The sequence below is a fragment of the Mastacembelus armatus genome, chromosome 8, assembly GCF_900324485.2.
Source record: "Mastacembelus armatus chromosome 8, fMasArm1.2, whole genome shotgun sequence".
In the NCBI taxonomy this organism is placed as follows: Eukaryota; Metazoa; Chordata; class Actinopteri; order Synbranchiformes; family Mastacembelidae; genus Mastacembelus; species Mastacembelus armatus.
Window position 1 is genome coordinate 22,239,798 of NC_046640.1, and position 20,383 is coordinate 22,260,180.

General features: G+C 46.5%; 1 protein-coding gene across 5 annotated transcripts in view; it reads right to left on the reverse strand.

Annotated features, from left to right (window-relative positions):
• LOC113140944 (microtubule-associated serine/threonine-protein kinase 1) overlaps window positions 1–20,383 on the reverse strand; it is a 30,662-nt gene extending 10,279 nt beyond the window's left edge. For 2 of the 5 annotated variants that reach the window (XM_026325079.1, XM_026325078.1), the window contains exons 1-9: window positions 19,678–20,383; window positions 15,388–15,419; window positions 7,090–7,184; window positions 6,597–6,672; window positions 5,723–5,795; window positions 3,718–3,878; window positions 3,288–3,363; window positions 2,588–2,797; window positions 1,422–1,523 (exon numbers count right to left, since the gene is read on the reverse strand). In XM_026325079.1, the coding sequence (XP_026180864.1) occupies window positions 1,422–1,523; window positions 2,588–2,797; window positions 3,288–3,363; window positions 3,718–3,878; window positions 5,723–5,795; window positions 6,597–6,672; window positions 7,090–7,184; window positions 15,388–15,419; window positions 19,678–19,716 (864 nt within the window). In that variant the 5' untranslated portion in view covers window positions 19,717–20,383. Of the gene's footprint in view, window positions 1–1,421; window positions 1,524–2,587; window positions 3,224–3,287; window positions 3,364–3,717; window positions 3,879–5,722; window positions 5,796–6,596; window positions 6,673–7,089; window positions 9,534–15,387; window positions 15,420–19,677 lie in introns of those variants that run through there. The other 3 variants (XM_026325077.1, XM_026325076.1, XM_026325080.2) reach the window with 2 other exon arrangements.

The window sequence follows — 20,383 nt, forward strand, 5'->3', positions numbered from 1 at the left end:
CTCTAATCATTTTAATCATCGTTTGTTAAAGCAGCTTGTCATATAAACACTGATGCACCAACATTAGACCCTGATTCATCTTATAGACAGAGAAACATTCACACTCAGTTATTCTTCTTCTCTGTGTAATAAAAAATACTGACGACGATCTACACATACAAACTAATGAGAGAGTTCCATCAATATGTAAAACACATATTACAGGTAAAGTTATTCACTGTGTGGTCACATGACTGTTATCACATGTTTTACTGGATTTTCTAATGTTGTGAGTAATAAGCCGACAGATTTGAGCTTTATATATTCAGACTTTAGCCTTAGCCTGAGACAGTCTGTCAGGAGCTCATCACTGACAGACCCTGAGGCTGATGTGTTTGTGGTTTTAGCTCCTGGATCAAACCTGGTGTCTAACGGTGCCAAAAACAAGCAGCAGATCACAGCCACTGTAATCCAGCTGCAGCTCCATGAAGGAAATCAGGCTGAAATTAGATCAGTCAATTAGTTCTCTGTGTCACTGTTCCAGCTGCCGTTTATAGTCAGAAAGCACGTCAGAGTGGTTTGACTCATCGAGGGGGGACACGGGTCTGATTCTGTGGGTTCCCCACACACACACACACACACACACACACACACATTTCCATCGTCCACCATGGCCACGTCTGTCTGAGTCAGACTGGGAGGGATCCGAGCAGCAGGGGGCACAGCCTGGTATTAGTCGAGCTGTGGCAGAGCAAATTTTAATCCAAATGCAAATGCCATCCGGCTCTTACAGTGCAGAGTGTTTGTTTCGGTCTGCTGCCCCTCCTGTGTAACACACCACAGTGCTTAGCTGCTTGAATGGGCTAATGAATGAGGATCTGTGCTCATGTTTATTTAAAGGAAATCATGAAGTCGCATGAGGGACACGAGCCGTGGAACGATGATGGATTGTGAATGGGTTAGTAACAACGTGTCATGTGTCCCTCATCTCGCCCCGCCAATCAGCAGTCAGCGCTCCAACTGTGTCACACATCGTTTTCTGCCTGTTGTTGGGCACAGGAGAACAAAGTCCAGTCCCAGAGGAGGCCGGACTTTGTTCTCCTGTGCCCAACAACTGGACTCTCTGCTTGTGTTTTCTGCTGTCTGCCTTGTCGTTATCTTGGATTCCCTGGATTCTCCCTGTAGTGTGTGGGTTCTCTGTTAATAGCAGGACCTCACCCTTAATTCCCACTCTAACTGCTCTGCTGTGATCATGGATGTATTAAGGAGAACCGGATACTGGATCACTGCTGGCTCAGCGAGCTCCCGATAGATTCCTGCACACACGTATCAGGTACAAGAAAACTGTCCCTCAGCTTTTCTGCCCCCGTGGATCATCTGGCAGGTTTGTGGCCCTCCAGCTGTCAGTAAATCATCTCCCACTTCACACTGTGTTTTCTTACCAGACACTCCAGAAGCCTGGCAGGTCGGGAGATGATGATGAGAAGCTTTTTCACCAGCTCTGTGACGAAGGCGACCTCGGTGCTCTCTGAACGCTCAAAGGCCTGGCAGAGGAGAATCAGACCGACGCACAGGGAGAAAAGGGATTGTAAAACATTTAGTCACACAGAGACAGAACAAACAAGTCTGGAATCTGACGCAGATACAATCAAACCCAACCAGGCGACACAGAGTAATCACGGCAATCTAATCAAGCCGTCAAAACGGGGTTTGTGATGAAATGAAATGATGCCTGTTATCTCCTCTGGCAAATCACGAGCACAATTAACCTCCATCTCCCACAGACATTTCGATTTCATCTCTGACTGCAGGCATCGCACGTTAGAATAAAATTAGCAGAGTGGAGCTGAACCTACCCAGGATGGATTAGGCCATGACTCATTTCATAGATATGACTTATTAACTCTGTGCAGATTTAATTAGAACCAATTCAATTATAGCTTCTATTTTTACCTGAGTTCCTCAAGCAACTTGTTTTTTTTTTATGGAGGAATGTTAAATGCAAACTAAGGCTGAGCATCATTTGAAATATAAACCCTTAAATTTAACTGAAAGAAACCTGAGTAGATCCAGGCCTTCACAAACAGGTGCCTATTTTGGTTTTTAAGGTTTTAAGGAAGGAAATGCATTAAAGCACATGTTAGATCTCCAGGACACATAGAATCCATTTTGTTTAAACGCTTGGCTGTAAACACAACGCTGACATATCATCAGACTAGCATGTTTCTGGTGACTTGGTGAAAATGAATGCAATATTTTCTCTTCATTTTTGCTCTGTTTTTGGTCTCCACCATCTCCTGAAGGGGATATCTGGTTCTTTAGCTGCTAAATTCCCCACTGAGCTGCTGCCTCAGTCTGTGTGCAGTCTGGTGCTCAGCAGGTACGACAGTGCTTTAGAGCTTTTTTGACGAGGTTGATGAGAGCTTGTGTACAACTCTAAAAAGGTGTAGAAAAAACCAAAACAGTGAGCTGAAAGACACTAAAATGCTCAGTTCAATTAATGATTTCACATTACATTAATCTTTCTGGTGTTATTTAGTGCAAAGTTTTATGCCAATTACTGCTGGTAAAACAAACACCAATTACTCATCACTCCACTTTAACTCACATCATGAAGCAGCTTCTCCAGGTTCTCCTGCAGCTCAAAGAAGTAGACGGAGGTGATGAGGCCCTCACGAGCTTTGGACAGGCAGTCCCTGGACAGCTCGATTATCTGATGGTGTATGAAGCTGAGGACTCCGTCGGCCAGTGGAAGGACGTTTTCGGGAGAGAAGGCCTCGGTGAACTCGGCCAGCCTCTCCTCCATCTGTGCTGTGGCCTGATGGAGGACGAAGGCATGAGGAGCAGGACAGGAGCAACATGGTTGGACAGAGAGACAAGAGGATTAGAACATTTCTTCAGAAGACCCAGAGGTATGGGGCAGAAAGCCATTTCATCTGAGGCCCAGAGTGTGGAGCTGCTGATTTACACTGACTTCAGTCATATTTCCTTTTGGCTCGAGTGAGAACAATCCCAGAGGGCTTTGACCTCAGATGATCTCCAAATTATAATGCCCAACTTCCTAAGGCTCCATTTCCAACCTCAGCTCAGCAAGAGAAAGAGGGAAAACACATTTTTATTGAACTGTGATGAATAATCTTAATATTCACTGGGCCAGGGTCGGGTTGTGGTTTAGCCCCTTTTCACTGTGACTGATTATATAATGTCAAAGCTTCATTCTCACATTCAGTCACAGATTAGATGCATTTTTACTTCTCTAATGTTTGAGTTCTGGATCTGGTTTGATGCTCTGTGTTTTTGTGTCTTACCTTTGGAAAGCGCTCCTTGTACACATGGTTCATCATGACTATCTCATTATCATAGCAGGAGGAGGAGCGTCCTGGGCTGCAGGGAACAACAGAAATAAGGGAATACAGTCAGGAAAACTGAACTCATCAGCTTGGATTCCCTGGCCCAGTCCAGTCCCTGTTTTTGTTCACTCATTACCTACTAGACTTTCCTAGCACTGTGGTTCCTGCTCAGCCTTTGCAGTGACATCTCATCTCTGTTTGAATCTGGGTCCTAATTAAAGTACAGCCCCAACCTAACACTGCTGATTATACACCTGTCTAACATGAACTGATATTAGCTCACATTCGACACAGTCCCGCCTTAATTCAAGTAGAGGTTATATACAAACGTCCTGTAGATGTGTTCAAGACAGGCCTTTTCAAAAAGAGGCTGGTGGTTTGATCTGACCTGAGGCTGCGGGAGCGTGGGCGCATGTGGGGGGAGCAGCGTCCCCCATCATCGTCCGTGATGCTCTCGGTGCTGCCAAAGTGCTTGGATAAGAAGTGGAGCTCATCCATGGTGGGCTGGAAGGGCAGCTGGTGCAGGCGCTCCTGAGAGGAACTGGAGGACTGTGGTGAGCCAGGAGGAAGAGGAGGGTGAAGAAGAAGACCGGGAGGCCAGGATGTGGATCAGAGGGCAAGGTTGGCATATAAGGAAAGAAACGAATATTTGAGCTGATCAAAAAGAAAAAGTGACAGAAAATTAATGACAAACTGCAGCAAATGATTTCAACATCTATTTCTCCAGAGTCGTTTTCATTATTATTTTTAGGTTTCATCACTTTCAAGATTTTTAACTAACTAAGACCATCATTACAAACCTATTAGGCTGCTCATTGCTCTGTTTAACACATGACAGTTAAATACTGGAATCATAACTTCCATTTTCTACTGTTTAGCTGTAGAGCTATGGACCACTGACAATGGATTATAGATACACAGATAAATGGATGGATGGATGGATGATGGATGGATGGATGGATGGATGGATAATGGATGGATGATGGCTGGATGGATGGATAGATGGATGGATGGATGAATGGATGGATAATGGATGGATGATGGCTGGATGGATGGATGGATGGATAGATGGATGGATGGATGGATGGATAATGGATGGATGATGGCTGGATGGATGGATGGATGGATGGATGGATGAATGGATGGATAATGGATGGATGATGGCTGGATGGATGGATGGATAGATGAATGGATGGATAATGGATGGATGATGGCTGGATGGATGGATGGATGGATGGATGATGGCTGGATGGATGGATGGATGGATGGATGGATAGATGGATGGATGGATGGATGGATGGATAATGGATGATGGATGATGGATGGATAGATGGATGGATGGATGGATGATGGATGGATGGATGGATAATGGATGGATGATGGCTGGATGGATGGATGGATGGATAGATGGATGGATGGATGGATGGATAATGGATGGATGGATAATGGATGGATGATGGCTGGATGGATGGATTATGGATGGATGGATGATGGATGGATGGATGGATAATGGATGGATGATGGCTGGATGGATGATGGATGGATGGATGGATGGATAATGGACGGATGGATGGATGGATAATGGATGGATGGATGGATAATGGATTGATGGATGGATGATGGATGGATGGATAGATGGATGGATGGATGGATGGATGTATGGATAGATGGATGGATGGATGGATAATGGATGGATGGATAATGGATGGATGGATGGATGGATGGATGGATGGATGGATGGATGAATGGATGGATGATGGATGGATGATGGATGTTTGGATGGATGATGGATAATGGATGGATGGATGGATGGATGATGGATGGATGGATGAATGATGGGTGGATGATGGATAATGGATGGATGGATGGATGAATGATGGGTGGATGATGGATAATGGATGGATGGATGGATGAATGATGGGTGGATGATGGATAATGGATGGATGGATGATGGATGTTTGGATGGATGATGGATAATGGATGGATGGATGGATGGATGGATAATGGATGGATGGATGATGGATGGATGGATGGATAATGGATGGATGGATGGATGATGGATGGATGGATGGATGGATGGATGGATGGATGATGGATGTTTGGATGGATGATGGATAATGGATGGATGGATGGATGGATGGATAATGGATGGATGGATGATGGATGGATGGATGGATGGATGGATGATGGATGGATGATGGATAATGGATGGATGGATGGATGGATGGATGATGGATAATGGATGGATGGATCAAGGATGGATGGATGATGGATGGATGGATGGATGGATGGATGGATGGATGGATGGATGATGGATGGATGGATGGATGGATGGATGGATGGATGGATGATGGATGGATGATGGATGGATGGATGGATGGGTGGATTGATACCGTTGAGCTGGGAGTATTAGTTCCATATCCAGAAGAGGGTAAAGATGCCAACGACCATCGGCGCCCGTCCGCCCTGCAGAGAACATGAATGTTACATCACATTGAGCTTAGCTCGGCTCTGTTGCACATATTGCACATTTATTGCAGTGGCTGGAATAAATCAGCAGCTATGGATAATTTTGCTGCCTGTGAAAATAATAAATGTGACAGACTGTAAGGCAAAACCCTGACAACACACTCTCATGCGCTCATGGGTACATCTCAGAAGTGACTTCTAACACCTCTGCTCTGTCCTGGGGGGGGGCACGGGAGACTCGTTCACTGTGCTGCTGTATGGCTGGTGCCCACACTGACAGGCAGGCAGATGGATTTGATAAATGAGGACAGAGGATTTACAGCACAGGCTCCATGAGTCTGACTGAGTCCAATCACACGTGTCCCTATAGATCACCTAGAATGAAGTCGTGCTACTGCAGCTACAGAAAGTCCCACTAAAAAATGTAGAAAAAAAATGATGCAAACTGAAAATGTGCATCAGAGCAGGCGGCTGGAAATAACTAGAGAATATGACCATAAGCTGTAGAATTACATTTTCCCTTTAGGGCAATTAGGGGTTTTCAGCCTAAACCCCAAAAACCAGCTCCCGACAAAAAGTCCACAGCAGTTTGTGGACAGAGGCGTCTTCACAAACACATCAAGGTCCATTTTGACCCGACCACATAAAGTTACCACAAATAAACCTTCATATGAACAGATGCTCGCAGCAGTTTGCAGGCCCCACTTTGCCTGTCTCTCTCTCTCACATCAACACAAGTGTGAATAAACCTGTCGAACCACAGTCAACGCAGAGCAGGCAGTGAAATAAAGCAGTGACCTTCTGGAGGAGGCAAACGAGAAGTGCGCCGGGTTGCTGGGGGAGAAGTTTCGGGGGCTGTCCAGAGGGCTGCTTCCTGGAGGGACAACAGGACACACAGGGAAAGAAACACAAGGAAGAGTATTATCAGGACACGATGTGTTTCTCCAGGTGCTGAGTCCAAAGACGTTTTCACTGTTCCCCTTAAATAAAAGCTGTGAGTCTTGGTGCAAACTGTAACAGTGAATAATGAAAGACTTGAGCCACATTTGATTCTACAGGTCATTACAAATGACATGTAATGGGGTCATTCCTGAGCACTACAGCCGACATGTTCCCATGTTTCCAGTCTTTATGCTAAGCTAGGCTAACTGGATGCCTGTGGTATCAGCATGGAGACATGAGAGTCAATCCAATAATCCAATAATTCCTATTTCTACATAAATACAGTCTGTGCCTGCCACCAACGTATGGCCACGCCCACAGCTCAGGTGTGATGAGTCGCTGCACGCACCGAGGTGTCCGGGGAGGGGCAGGGGGGAGTGCGGGCGCGGCAGGGTCGGAGAGGTGGTGGTGAGAATCAGACTCTTCCTGTTGCTTGTGCGACAACTGCAGAGAGAGAGAGAGAGAGAGAGAGAGATGTAAACACAGGAGGAACCTGAAGCTACTGTGTGTTTGTGTTTCCAGCTGCACGTGCAGGTACATGCATGGCTCGCTGCAGGAGCATGCCAGAGATAAACAGGATCCATCAGTTATCCCTGACGCCTCCTCTCAGCCCAGATAAGAGATGAGGAGAGAGAAAAACAAGCGTGGGCGAGGAGAGAGAAGCGTGAAAAATGTTTCCAGAAACATAAATATCAGTTTTTCCATGAGCTCAGTTAATTGTGTTTGGGTTCCTAAAAGCAGCCACGCTGAGTCACTTCTCATCGAGCCTTTCTCTCTTACAGGTGCGATTATTTAGTCAGACTCCTGGGCAGCAGTGCAGTTTGTTCAGGGGCTTTTTGAGCTTCCAGTCACTGTGAGCTGCACAAACACATGCAAATAAGAACAACTGAGGACAAAGAGGAGAGAGCAATCAAAAAGCAAAGAGCAGCTCATCCTCTGTGGGACACAGAGAAGCGTTATTTCAGCTCTGCACTGCAGAAAAGCCTCATGACACCGAAGTGACCCAGGCTTTCTTTAGCTTTTTGTATGTAAGAGATTCTTTTCATTTCGAGAGGACACAGATTCTGTATAAACACTAATAAAAACCACATCGACACAGAAAACCTTTCCTGCCTGTGTTTCTATCTGAAACGTTAAAACAAGGTGAGAAAACTCAACCAGCACCAACTGACGTCACCTGTTTCTTTAACAACACACAGATGTCCCGATGAGTCTGATCTATAACTGGCCCTATGGATATTGATCACACATGCCAATAGGCAGGATTTAACACACAGGTTCAATACCTGCAACTGTGCCATTTCACACTTTCTAGACTCATCGATTAAAACCTTTTTCTTCATTCAATAACCTCAGTGTGACACACACACACACACACACACACACACACACACAGTGTATGAGTGTGTAAGAGCCAACATGTCCTTCATTTCTTCAATAAAAGCTTCTTCAGAGGAAAGTTAGAGTGAAACAGAGACGAACCAGGCAGCAGGACTATTCTTGGTAAATGGATTCTGAGCGCTGCAGGAAATCAATGGCGTCTGCTTGTAAACGCACAAAAACACACAGCTCCAGCCCTTGAATTTCCGCCGTCCAGCTCAGGAATAAACTCTGTCAGTGCCCTGCACCATGTGCAAACTGGCATGTATTTACTTTACACATGCAGCCAGACTGATGCTGCTGTTGCTGATAAACACGAGTCCACGTTTCTGAGCAAAGCCTGGGGGCTGTTTCTCGCTCGATGGTCATTCAAGAGCAAGAGAAGGAGGCAGGGATGCGTTCGCTGCACTCAGTAAATCTGGAAATCTGGGCTGCACCGGCTGCAGCCACGAGGGGGGGGGGGGGGGGGGTATGGAGGAAGAGGAGGATGACGTGACATCACAGTGAGATGTGAGAGTCAATGTTTAAGACAAAGGGAGTGACTGTAAATTCAGTGGAAAACCCCTGAGGGACACACGAAGCAGAAAAACAGGAAACAGAGATGCAGGTTGCTGCTCATCACTTGTGTGTGCAGGTAAACATGACCCAGTTTCTCTCCACACACACACACACAGACACACACACACACACACACACACACACACACACACACTAAGAGCAGCTGTATTATTCAGTGTGAGAGTGAGCAGGTGACAGAAACATGGGCAGACAAACAAGAGCCTTCATCCTCTGCATGTTCATACTTCACAGCAGGGCGACCGTTAATATCGCTCAAACTGAAACAGCCATCCAGAGGAGGCCGCACACAGTCAAGCAGATCTGAGGCAGCCAGGGGGGGGAGGAAGACGAGGGGGAGGGTTATGAATAAAAGGAGAGATGGAGGAGAGATCTGCTGATGAGGAGTTCGGGATGAGGAGAGCAATGATTCCTGCCTGTGTCCCCGTTTTGCTGCTGTTCCACCTCCCACACCCTCCACCCGTCTGTTTCCGAAAACCAGCTCCAGACGCTGAGAACGGCCGTCACTGTTTACAGTCTCTGAAGGAACAAAGAGTCTACTGGTCTCTGGTTCCACTGCTCCACCAGGTTCTCTCTGCTCACAGCAACGTCTGGAGCTGGTTTTTGGAAACAGACGGGCCTCCCATTGTTGGTGAGGAAGAACCATGTGAGCCAGGTCCGGATCCTTTAAGGGTGACTCCAAATCAATTAAAGCGGCTTTTAACAGCCCCAACACCAGGTCTGTTGACGTCCCTCCTCACTGATGCAGCACCTGCTTTGTGTCTGAGGGAGGAAACACCAACGACCTTGTCTTTAAAAACCTCACCCAACCTCAGACAAGCAGCTGATGCAAAGACAGAAAAGAGGTTAAAAAAAAAAAAAATATATATATATATATATATATATATATATTTTTTTAATATATATTTATATATATCAATCACAGGTGGACACTTGGTAAAAATCTACATTCATGCAGCATCAGTCCCTTCAACTGTGCACACATCTGCCCTCAGGTTTTACAATGCAAAGAGAAGAGGAGGAGTTTTCCTCCTAGAACAAAAAGAGAGGAGAGACAGTTGGCGTCTGCAGCCCCACAGGGAGCGAGTCGTCGACACATGGCGGCCTGTTGCTACGCAGCGTCCGACAGGGAGGCTTCTGATATCACCGACCTGGGACCACAGAGGATGAGAAACACTGCTCATTACAGACGCAGGGACAGGACGAGGGCAGACGAGCATTAAATCATTTTCAAACTCTAGATGTGAAATAAATCACCTGGCAGGTAAAGGAGACCAGGGTAAAAATTTAAAAACCTAAATGTCACAGGTTTGACTCCTGTTATCGGCCTGAGCATATTGTTGCTGCAATATGAGACAGTCAGAGGGATCAGCGGGCGCTTTTTATTGTGTGTGTGCAGAAACGTGAACTCATCACCTAAGCAACCTTTCAGTAAAACAGGGAAAAGCCAACAAACACTCTGAGGGGTCTGAGCCTCCCACTGGCCTCCTGTGGTTATGTGAAGTGGAACGTTTAACGAACGGCACAATGGCCAGGACAAAGTCAGACACCTTTCATGACCCTTTGCCTCTTTCATTACCAGGCTCCTCTGGGGTGCACACACTCCATCTTCTGTAATAGGCTCAGATCTTCTGCCTCAGTCTGGGGAACTACTCAGCTGACAGCAGCAATATCTATCAAGCACGGGTAAATTTAGCGCTGTCAGGAAGCCCGTGTCCTTGAATGTGTTTTCCTGTAAGAGAAACTCATGGAGGAGACAGAGGCTCATAGAGGATGATCCCATTACAGTACAGACGGTCCTCTCGCTGAAACCAGGAGCTAATGGGAGACATGGCACCGGGGCTCCTGTGGCAGGAAGCCTCAGACCCTGCAGTCAGACTGAGTCCACTGACCTCTTTTGGTTTGCACATAATTGTGCAATGGAGGAACAGTCCACTGCTCCACAGACGACCAGTGAATCCAGCTCAGCCCTTTATGTGTCAAACAGTAAAATGTCCTTAATGTCCTGTGACTGGAGAAAAAAAATCATATTCCCAAAAGGTGAAAAATCCTACAACACCCAGGATGCATTGTGCCAGTTGCATCCCAATGTCCCGTCTATGTTTAACGCCAACTTCCTGTTGACCAGAGACGAGCTGTAATGGACGAGCACCGGACTTTCTACTGATTACTGAGGAAGGTTTCAGTCCTCGTGGTGTCCAGGTTGGAGGTTTTTCCAAAGAGCTCTGGTCACAGGTCACACAGAGGTCACAGGTCACACAGAGGTCACAGGTCACACAGAGGAAAGGTCACTGTTCACTGAGACACACAGGAGGCTGAATGGAGATCAGTGAGCTAACTCTGACCTCAGTAATAAACATATACTAGACGTGTATTAATATATATATAGAGCTGTTTTGGTAGGAACATATTTAATACTACAGTAATACTACAGTGTAGACGTATTTTTACACACAGTCTCATCTTCCAGCTGAACTTAGCATCAGAATATCTGCTTGTAGTTTCAGTATTTGCAGCGTGTTGAGCTCTCACTGTCGATTCACCTCCAGTCTCTGAAACGTCTGTCATCGACTGAGGAAGCAAAGCAGCAGCCAGAAGAGGAAGAAGAGCAAGAGAACGAGCGACGAAGAGGATGAAAGCGAAGGAGATGGAAAAAGAGGGAGAGGCTGAGCGGGAGAGCAGGACCCCGGGGTGATATCTGTGTCTCCATTAGGGACCAGCTCACTGAGGTCACGTGAGCCAGGCAGGCACACGGGCTTTGTCTTTCACCTCCTGTTGTCAGCCTTTTCTTCTTCATTATTTCTGTTTCCAAGGTTCCTCTGACAGCAATAACGTGAGACACACGTCTACAGCAGCAACTGGAGCTGTTTCTGGTAGAAACAGGGTGGACAAAATAACGGAAACACTCAGTGAAAGACAGTTCAAACTGCAGCTGCGAGGTGAACAGCTCTGAATGTGACTCAGTCTGACACAGGGGTTCCTAATAAACTGTCTGGGTCTGACATGGGGTTCTTAATAAACCAACCGGGTCCGACATGGCTGTTCCTAATAAACTGACTGGGTCTGATCTACTGGAAACACCACCAATTAAAAAGGTGAAAGCTCTGCATTGTTTCCATCTCTCTCGGGGGGTCAGGGGTCAGAGGTCGGTGTTGGGGCTCAGGTGTTCCACAGGAGCCGGTTTAATCCCTGATCAGCAGGGACCATGAAGTCAGCAGGACGTCGGCCCAGAGGGAAACCCCCGTTGCTCGAATGTCAGCTCAAACCTTCAGGTGGATTAAAGCATCAGTGACGAGCACTAAAAAGCTTTTATTATGAAATTGGCAAACGTGATCACGTGGCTCAGCGTCAGTCGGGATTATTGCAGGATTTAACCACAACAGGTCTGAGGCTGTGGAGCAGGAGAAACGTTCGTGGGTGTGCATGATTGATCATGATTGATCATGATTGATCAGTTAATTCCTCAGTTTTTGCTGATGAGTCATATTTTTAGGTAATGGGTGATAATTGCTCACCCTTGTTTTGAAATGACATGTCGATTGATTCTCGCTGTGATTAATATCATTTATTGATTAAGTTTACTGTCAGTTTAATGTTTGGACTGATCGATTGGTTGGTTTTTGCTGACTCAGGTGACTCAGCTCATGAGGATTTATGAAGCCTGCATTTCAATTTTACTCTGCTGTTCGTGTGTGCTCACATTTTCGTTATCAACTTCTTTTAATTCCATAAATTGGTTGTTTGCCTCGTTAAGATCATGTGATACTTAACGAGGAAGATTCTTCACTTAGTGCTCTATCAATCAATCAATCAATCAATCAATCAATCAATCAAATCTTCCCCAAACAACGATCATCACACTCCAGGAAAGTCTCTGTGGAGTCAGTCTGAGAGTTGCTGTTGTGTCTGACTCACCTTTGGCTCAATCAATCACCGATCGATCACTTCAGAATGAGTCGACCTGCAGGTGTGCAGGAAATGACACTATGATGAGTCACTGATGCACATTATCAATAACCCAATGTTATAAATACATGTCAGGGTGAACAAAACCAGAACCAGGGCCAGGGCCAGAGCTTGAGTCACCAGTTAAACCTCAATCTCAATCTCTTCTTACTGGTTTTTATTGATTTATTATTGGGAAGAAATGAGTTGATCAGACCTGCTGCATTAGCTGCTGTTAACATAACACACCCAAGTGTTTCATAGACATCATGTGTACGACGGTTTCAAGGGATCGACCAAGTTGTTTAATTTCATCCTGAGGGGGACACGAATGTCTGCACCAAAATCCATCCAATGGGGATCAAGACCCTTCACTCAACAGAACAAACACCAACGTCTTCCTGTGTCCAATAAGCCTCAAGGCCAAAAACCTCATCTGGAAACCGTAAACATCTGTTGGAAATTTCATGTCAATCCATCCAGGATTTGTTGAGACATTTCAGACCAAGCGATGGGCCGACCTAGACCAGCACCCACAGAGCTAAGCACAGCATGAACACAGCAAAAAGATGCATCCTGGTCAGTGCAAGTGGTTTCGATTCCTACCCTTCAACAGCACTGCAAGTTTCTCACTGCATCCTTTGCTGGGACTTTACAAACTGCCAGCCCGTAGCAGCATTCAGCAAATCAACACCAACCCGCACTGATCCGCACTGAGCGGAAACCTAAAACCAGGTCAGACACACACGCGTCCACAAACACGATCTAACACACCTGCCAGCTGTTGGTGATGTTAGACGGCAGACAGTGAAAGGAGAAAGGAGAATGAGCAGCCAGCCCTACCACACCCCACAGCCTGCTTTACCTCTTCGTGCGTCGAAACATGCTGCTCGCCGAGTATCCAGGCGTAGCTCTGAGCAACAGCAGCGGCAGCAGCAGCCAAGCAGCGGGGGAGAGCAGTCAGGGAGCAGCAGCTTTCTGGGAAAATGCCATGACAATGCAACGCAGACCGGAGCTGCCACAAGCTTCAGATGACGTCTGTGCGTCTGAGCCAGGGCGGCCGAGCACCAGAGCAGGCAGAGAGAGAGAGAGAGAGAGAGAGAGGGAGAGAGAGGGAGAGAGAGGGAGAGAGAGGGAGGGAGGCTCTGTTTTTTTAGAAAGAAACTAAAGGCAGCAGGGGACTGTGGGTCCTGTTCTCCAGGGTAAGGTGCTGCGGCACACGGCGTAACTTCGAGACTTTTTTGTGTTTGAGCTTTTCTGATGGGGAGGGAGAAGCTTTGGCTGCAGGCTGTGGACACATGAATGAATGAAGGGAGGTGAACTCATGTCAGCACAGTGAAGACATGACTACAAGACAAGCTCACATGGACTGTTATATAACCGTGAAACAGATGCTGAATGAAACCAAAGACTAAAAAAAAAATCCTGATGTGAATGAGACTTGACACATGAATGAATGTGAAGCCAGATCATCAGGGAGACGGGAGGCGACGGGCAGGAGGCGGCTTTTCTTCCAAACGTTGCACTAATTTGAACTGAATTCCAGGGAAATCTGCACAAGAAAACAGGAATAAATGTGCTTTTCTCTTTGGGTTCTATTTGGTTCTAAGGACGATTATTTTGAGAACATCAGTCACCGACAAGATTTCTGCTGTTAAATCAGTTTGTGGAATTAGATTCAAGTATTAAACAGATGATACGTGCAAAAGATGGAGATGGAAAAAAAAAACAAACATGAATTCTTGTCTGATCCTTTTTGCACGTCTGATTTGAGCAGGTTCTCGACACGTCGTGTACAAAGACTCTAAGACGTTAAAATATGCAGCAGACACCTGGGATGTCTAGATGCTTTTGATTTGGTAAATCATGTCCTAATGAGAAGTTGGCATCAGGATGAACAGAACTTCAGTTAAACCTCAAACCGTGGAAAAAGTAGAAAGCAAGATGGAAATGTGACATTTCCCATGTAAATCTGACATTTCAGTTTCATGTACTAATGAAATCTGGGCTGGTTTAGGCCTGATTCTATGTCCCAGTTTGCCCAGGGCTCAGGATCTGACAGGGCGGAGGGTGGGAATGAGAGCAAACCCAAACAGATGAACGACCAAACAAAAGGAAGAAAAGAGGAGATAAAGAAACCGAATGGCTCTCAGCAGCGTGAGCAGCATCCAGAGCCCCTGGCTGCTCTTAATCAGACTCTGACAGACTCCCAGCATCCCTCTGGCCGACCCCTCCTCCCAGGTCCACACCCTGCAGCACCAAGAAAAGCTGTGAGTCTGATGCCTGAGCTCATGCTGATGAATGGGACCACATTAGAGATCTTCACAGACCAGATCCCTCTCTCCGGCCCGTCTGTCAGACGGCTACTGAACCTGCTACTGTTGGAGCCACTTCCACAGCTCATCTATCTGGGTCACCACATACATTCACAAAATGATTCTAGTTTTTTCTGTAAGATTTATTCCTGCAGTATCATTCGAGGCAGGTGAGGAAGCTCGTGGGTTTTCTAAAATAAGACTGAGCCAGCTAAAGACCAGACCGCTCCCAGCTCATAAGAGAGGACAGTATGAGGGTGGACGTGCACCGACACCTGCATGCAGAATAAAAAACAAAGGCCGAGCTAAAGACCAGACTGCAGGTCTAAAACGTGTGCATGTGCTGAGTAACGTGCACTGAACACAGGGCTGCCATATAGAAAAGGCCTGTTGCTGTGATGGGAAACGTGCAAAGCAAAGGTAAGACTCACCTGCTGCTTTTGCGAGGCAGGGGCAAATCCTTCTGGAACAAAGAGAGAAAAGGGACAAGAGATCAGGCAGAGAAATATACAAACACACACTTTTCCATTCACAAATACACACTAGTCTTCTACCTGTTCTTCTTCTTACTTTCTAATTACAGCATTTCTCATGTGTCTCTGTAACTGGGTGAATAATCTCCTGCTGTGCAGAGGGAGGGAGGCTGTAAACAAGGTGGAGTACAGGGTGCAGCCTCATCCTTCAGTCTTTGGCCTTCAGCTCCATGTGCTCCTGCAGGAGCTGCTCCTCAGTTTATAGCAGCAGATTTGAATGAAGGCATTAGTGGCTCCACACACGCAGGGTAACGCTGTCAAGATGCTGTTAGCATCGTATCGAGCGCCTGCACACAGTCGACGCAGCGATTAGGTTAGCCTTCATGTGTGTGTGTGTGTGTGTGTGTGTGTGTGTGTGTGTGTGTGCTGCTGGTCTCTGCATGTTAGCGGAGCTGCTGCAAGGACAAAGCTTTATGTCGGCAGACGACACCACAAGGTCAAATCCATGTCACAGACAACAGCAGGAAAGAAAGAAAAGAAAAATCCTCTTTCCGGCTCAGGATCATCAGGCCACAGGGCTCGAGGGTTTGCACGTTAACAAAACTGAATATTCAGTGTGTCTTTTGCTGATCAGGCTAATTATAGGAGATGGTTTCTAAGTGGCAGGAGGAAAAAGCTTCTGGAAGATGACAAGGGTTTAGAAAACAGGACTGTCACCCCCATGATGTCAGTGCCAACAGTATTTGACTTCAGCCACAGGGTGTCAGGCTGCTGGAGGATCCAACACTCACATCACAGACCTGAAGAGTTTTAACCTGATCATGTGTTTGAGTGTTTCTGCTTTAATTTCACCGAGACAGTGAACTACACACATTTTAGAACAGCTGGGAAACAGAGCTGACCCCAGACTTTTGGCTGACTGGTGTAAAAGCTTTTCAAACAGCAGACCCACGCCCATGAACATCTGCTCTCAGTCTGCCTCGTGGCCCTCTGTGGGGCCTTTTAATGCTGACCAGACAATAAAAGACCCGGTCGGCACATTAAACAAAGCTCAGTCATCTGCTGGTGCTGGAAAGAATGAACCACGACGACGCTTCATTGTCCCATCCTCACGTGACGTCACAGCCAAGCAGCAAACACAGAGACTGAGCGGTAAAGTAAAGTATTTCTCTCAGCTCAATTAATGAACCCTCATGTCACATGACCTTCGTTAACCTGCAGGAAACTGGAGTCTTATATTATATTATTAACCTGCCTGGATCGCTCTCATAAAGTCAGGGAGACGTCTCCAGTTCCAGTCCTGTACCAGGGGCCTGCACCCGGTCTGGGTCACTCCCAGTCCCAAGACATTACAGGATAAATATACATCATGAAGTACATAAGATCCTAACGGACAAACGACAACAGATGGAAGAAGTACTGCGATACTTTACTGCAGTAACAGTAGAAATACCAAAGAGTAAAAATCCTCTGTAGGGAACTAAAGTTAGAGTCAGATAAATGTGGTGAAGTCCAAGGATGAAGTAGCACAAAATGCAAATACTCAAGTAAAGTACAAATACCTCAGACTGTACTTGAGGGTGGTACTTGAGTAAATTGCTGCAGTGACAAATCACAGATTAGAAAGCAGCACAGTTCCACACTATAAGTCTCCTTTATCCAACAGCCATGGCTGATCTGTTGCCATCTTCTGTTTAGTTTCACTATTGAACAATGACTTCCTGTCCAAATGATAATAACATGAGTTGTATTTCCTGAAACAGGCAGTAAACCATAACTGGGATGGAAAAGACCAGTGAATTCTGCCATGTGATCATCAGATCATCCTTCCAGCACCGAAGGATTCAAAATGCCCCTAAAATAATCAAAAGGCTTTAGCTGAGCTGCAGCACAGTGGAGACGAGCCAGCCGCTCCAATTACTCTGTGGACACAGTGGAAAGAGAAAGTCCTGGAGACGGACACTGGGGCTCAATCAAGCAGCTGCCAAGACAAAGGGAACAGGCCCACCATCATCTACAGCAGGGAGGGTCCGACAGGAAGGCAGCAGTCGAACATACGAGATGGTCTGTTCATGTGACACAAAGCTCCAAATAAGCTACTCCCAAATAAATCAACTGACACAGGGGTTCCTAATAAACTGGGTCTGACACAGGGGTTCCTAATAAACTGGGTCTGACACAGGGGTTCCTAATAAACCGACTGGGTCCGACACAGGGGTTCCTAATAAACCGACTGGGTCCGACACAGGGGTTCCTAATAAACCGACTGGGTCCGACACAGGGGTTCCTAATAAAGTGACCACTGGGTGCACAGTCACAAATGCAGCACAAAAACATCCAACAACCCACACTAGGGTGGGGGTGGGGGTGTGTCACCATATGGTGCTGAGGATGAGGCGCCGTGGTGACGGTGGGGATGATGAGGCCCAGGGGAGCAGCGAGGCAGCTGAGGGGACACGCAGAGTAAACACACACAGACGTGGGTTTGAAACCCAGCAGAGAAGCTAAACGTAAACACACAAACGCCCATAAAATGGGTCTGTGGTGATGAGTCCCCTCGCCGCTCACACGCCACGGCAGCAGAGCACCGAGGATGATGAGGCATGAAACCATCAGCGCACCTCACTACTAATCCTCCCCTGGCTCCTCTGGGTCCCCTGGGCCTCTGGGTCCAGAGGTGCCATCCATCCTCTTTAGTCGCTGCAGTAGTTTAGATAAACTGGATTAATGGAAACAAATACACTGGTACACACAAACCCAGAGGAGGCTGCAGCCTGAACTGAATCAGACACAAAGATGAGGGGGGGGGGTTGGCCGGCTGCTCCATAATGGATGAGCAGAGTCACGTGACCACGTCATATCTGTTTGCACGAGAGACGACTCGTTACAGAGACTGCACCACAGTAACGATCTTTATACTGATGAGAGTCTGAACATTCAAACACACAGTGATGGAATAAAGAGACTGTTAAATTAAATAGAGCAATGTGTGCATGTTTTTACAAAATGAATTTTCTGAACTCACTGCCATTGTGTGTTGAAATCCCTTCAAAACTTCACCTTTTGTTGTAGATGAAGATATTTTGTCCATGTCCTGTAAATCTACCACTAACAGGCAATATCATCAGTTTACATTGTCATATATTAAAATGACGTGTGTGTCTTTTAGGGATATCTTAGTGTGGTGTGCATGTGTGTGTGTGTTTAGGAATTTATGTGGCTGTGTGTGTGTTAGTGCAGCTAAGTGTGTGTTAAGTGTGTGCAGCTATAGACGCTTACAGCTCCCATCAGGTTCACAGCAAATAGATATCATGTACATGTACACACACACACACACACACACACACACACACACACACTCCTTTGAGAAATAAAAACATTAGGCATCTTGCAGGATTTCAAAGGCTTCCCCACTGAGTGACCCCAAACAGCCTGGGAAAGTCTGGTTCTGTTTACACAGGTGCATCTGCAGGTAAACATAAGTGCATTTCACTTGGACTCATTTCATCCTGACTGTGAAGATGAGAACCAGGACCAGGTACAAGACCTGAGCCCTCAACCTGATGAACATTATTATGGAGGAAGGTGAACTGTTGTTCTAAGAACGATTCTAAAATGTTCTAATAATAATAATGCTCATGTTTGAAAGTAAATCTTGTTCTTGTTCAAAGTAAAATTATTTCTAGAACAAAATGAGACATTAGTCCATTAAAAATCAACTTTGCCTTCAGTATATTGAAGATATTTCCCTATAAAAATTAGAGTATTGTCACAGAAACTGGCATTTAAAGAGTTAAAGTTATGAAATTAATGTTGATGAGGACTGAAGTTGATAATGACAAAATATATAAATGATAATTTTATGGAAATCTTTAAAAGAGCAGAAAATGAAGGGACCCCGGGGGTTAATCTTCATACACTGGACTGGTTCTGTTGCTTTTAAATGACAGAACCGGAGCTGTTAAATATCATTTATAGGCCTATCAATATCAATGATATCAATATAATTTACATCAATATCATTCACATCAATATCATTTATAGCAATATCATTTATAGAACCGGAAGCACAATGAAACACGGTGGCAACATGTTGAACCTTAAGATTCTTGCTGTTGCAGAAAATTGTAGAAGTTAAACTAAAAATGTGATTTTAACCTGTGGACCCTGAACGTCTCTCCAAGTGTTTCAGTGGAGCACAAACGCACAAACACGCACGACAGGATGCTGATGCTCGGGCAGCCTCACCTGCAGCCTCCGGCGCCGTATGATCCCCGAGTCATCCATGACGCGGGGCTCCTGGCTCAGATGTCCCCACTAGAACCGTCTCTGCTCAGTGTTTGGACCCAGCTGAGCTGCGGCGTCCACCCTGGCGCACACAGAACGCGTCCGGCGTCACGTCGAGACAACAAACGGTCCCATGCTGTCGGACTAGAACCGGGGCTGTGAGTCTGTGGCTCTCTCGGCTCCACCCCTGACCTGTGCGTCGGTGCGGGCCGTCATGCCGCCGTGTCTCCTCGGAGCATCGCTGACATGGTGCCAGAGGTCTGTGCGCTCTGTCCGGGAGGCGCAGGCCTGAGCAGTCACCGCAAACACGCTGTCACATGGGGGGACCAGGCGACTACACCGAAACTTCTCTTGTTGCTGCTCCAGAAACGTGAGCTCCGTCCCACAAAGGACGGCGCGTCCACAGCCCCGCGCAGCCGAAAACAACCAGGCGATTATTTCACACACTATTGCACCGGAGCTGAGCTGCGCTGCGCGGAGACGCCATTCATCCCCGGGCTGCCGCTGATTCTCCGCGGAGGAGCCTGTCCGGTCCCATAAACATCACCGTGCTGCCCGTTCAGAGGCTCGTAAAGTTTAAAGTCCTGTCCGGTTCATTCATCCAGGAGCCGCTTTTCCGCCTTCGCTTCTGATATGAAACTGGACGGAGACGCAGCCGCAGCAACGC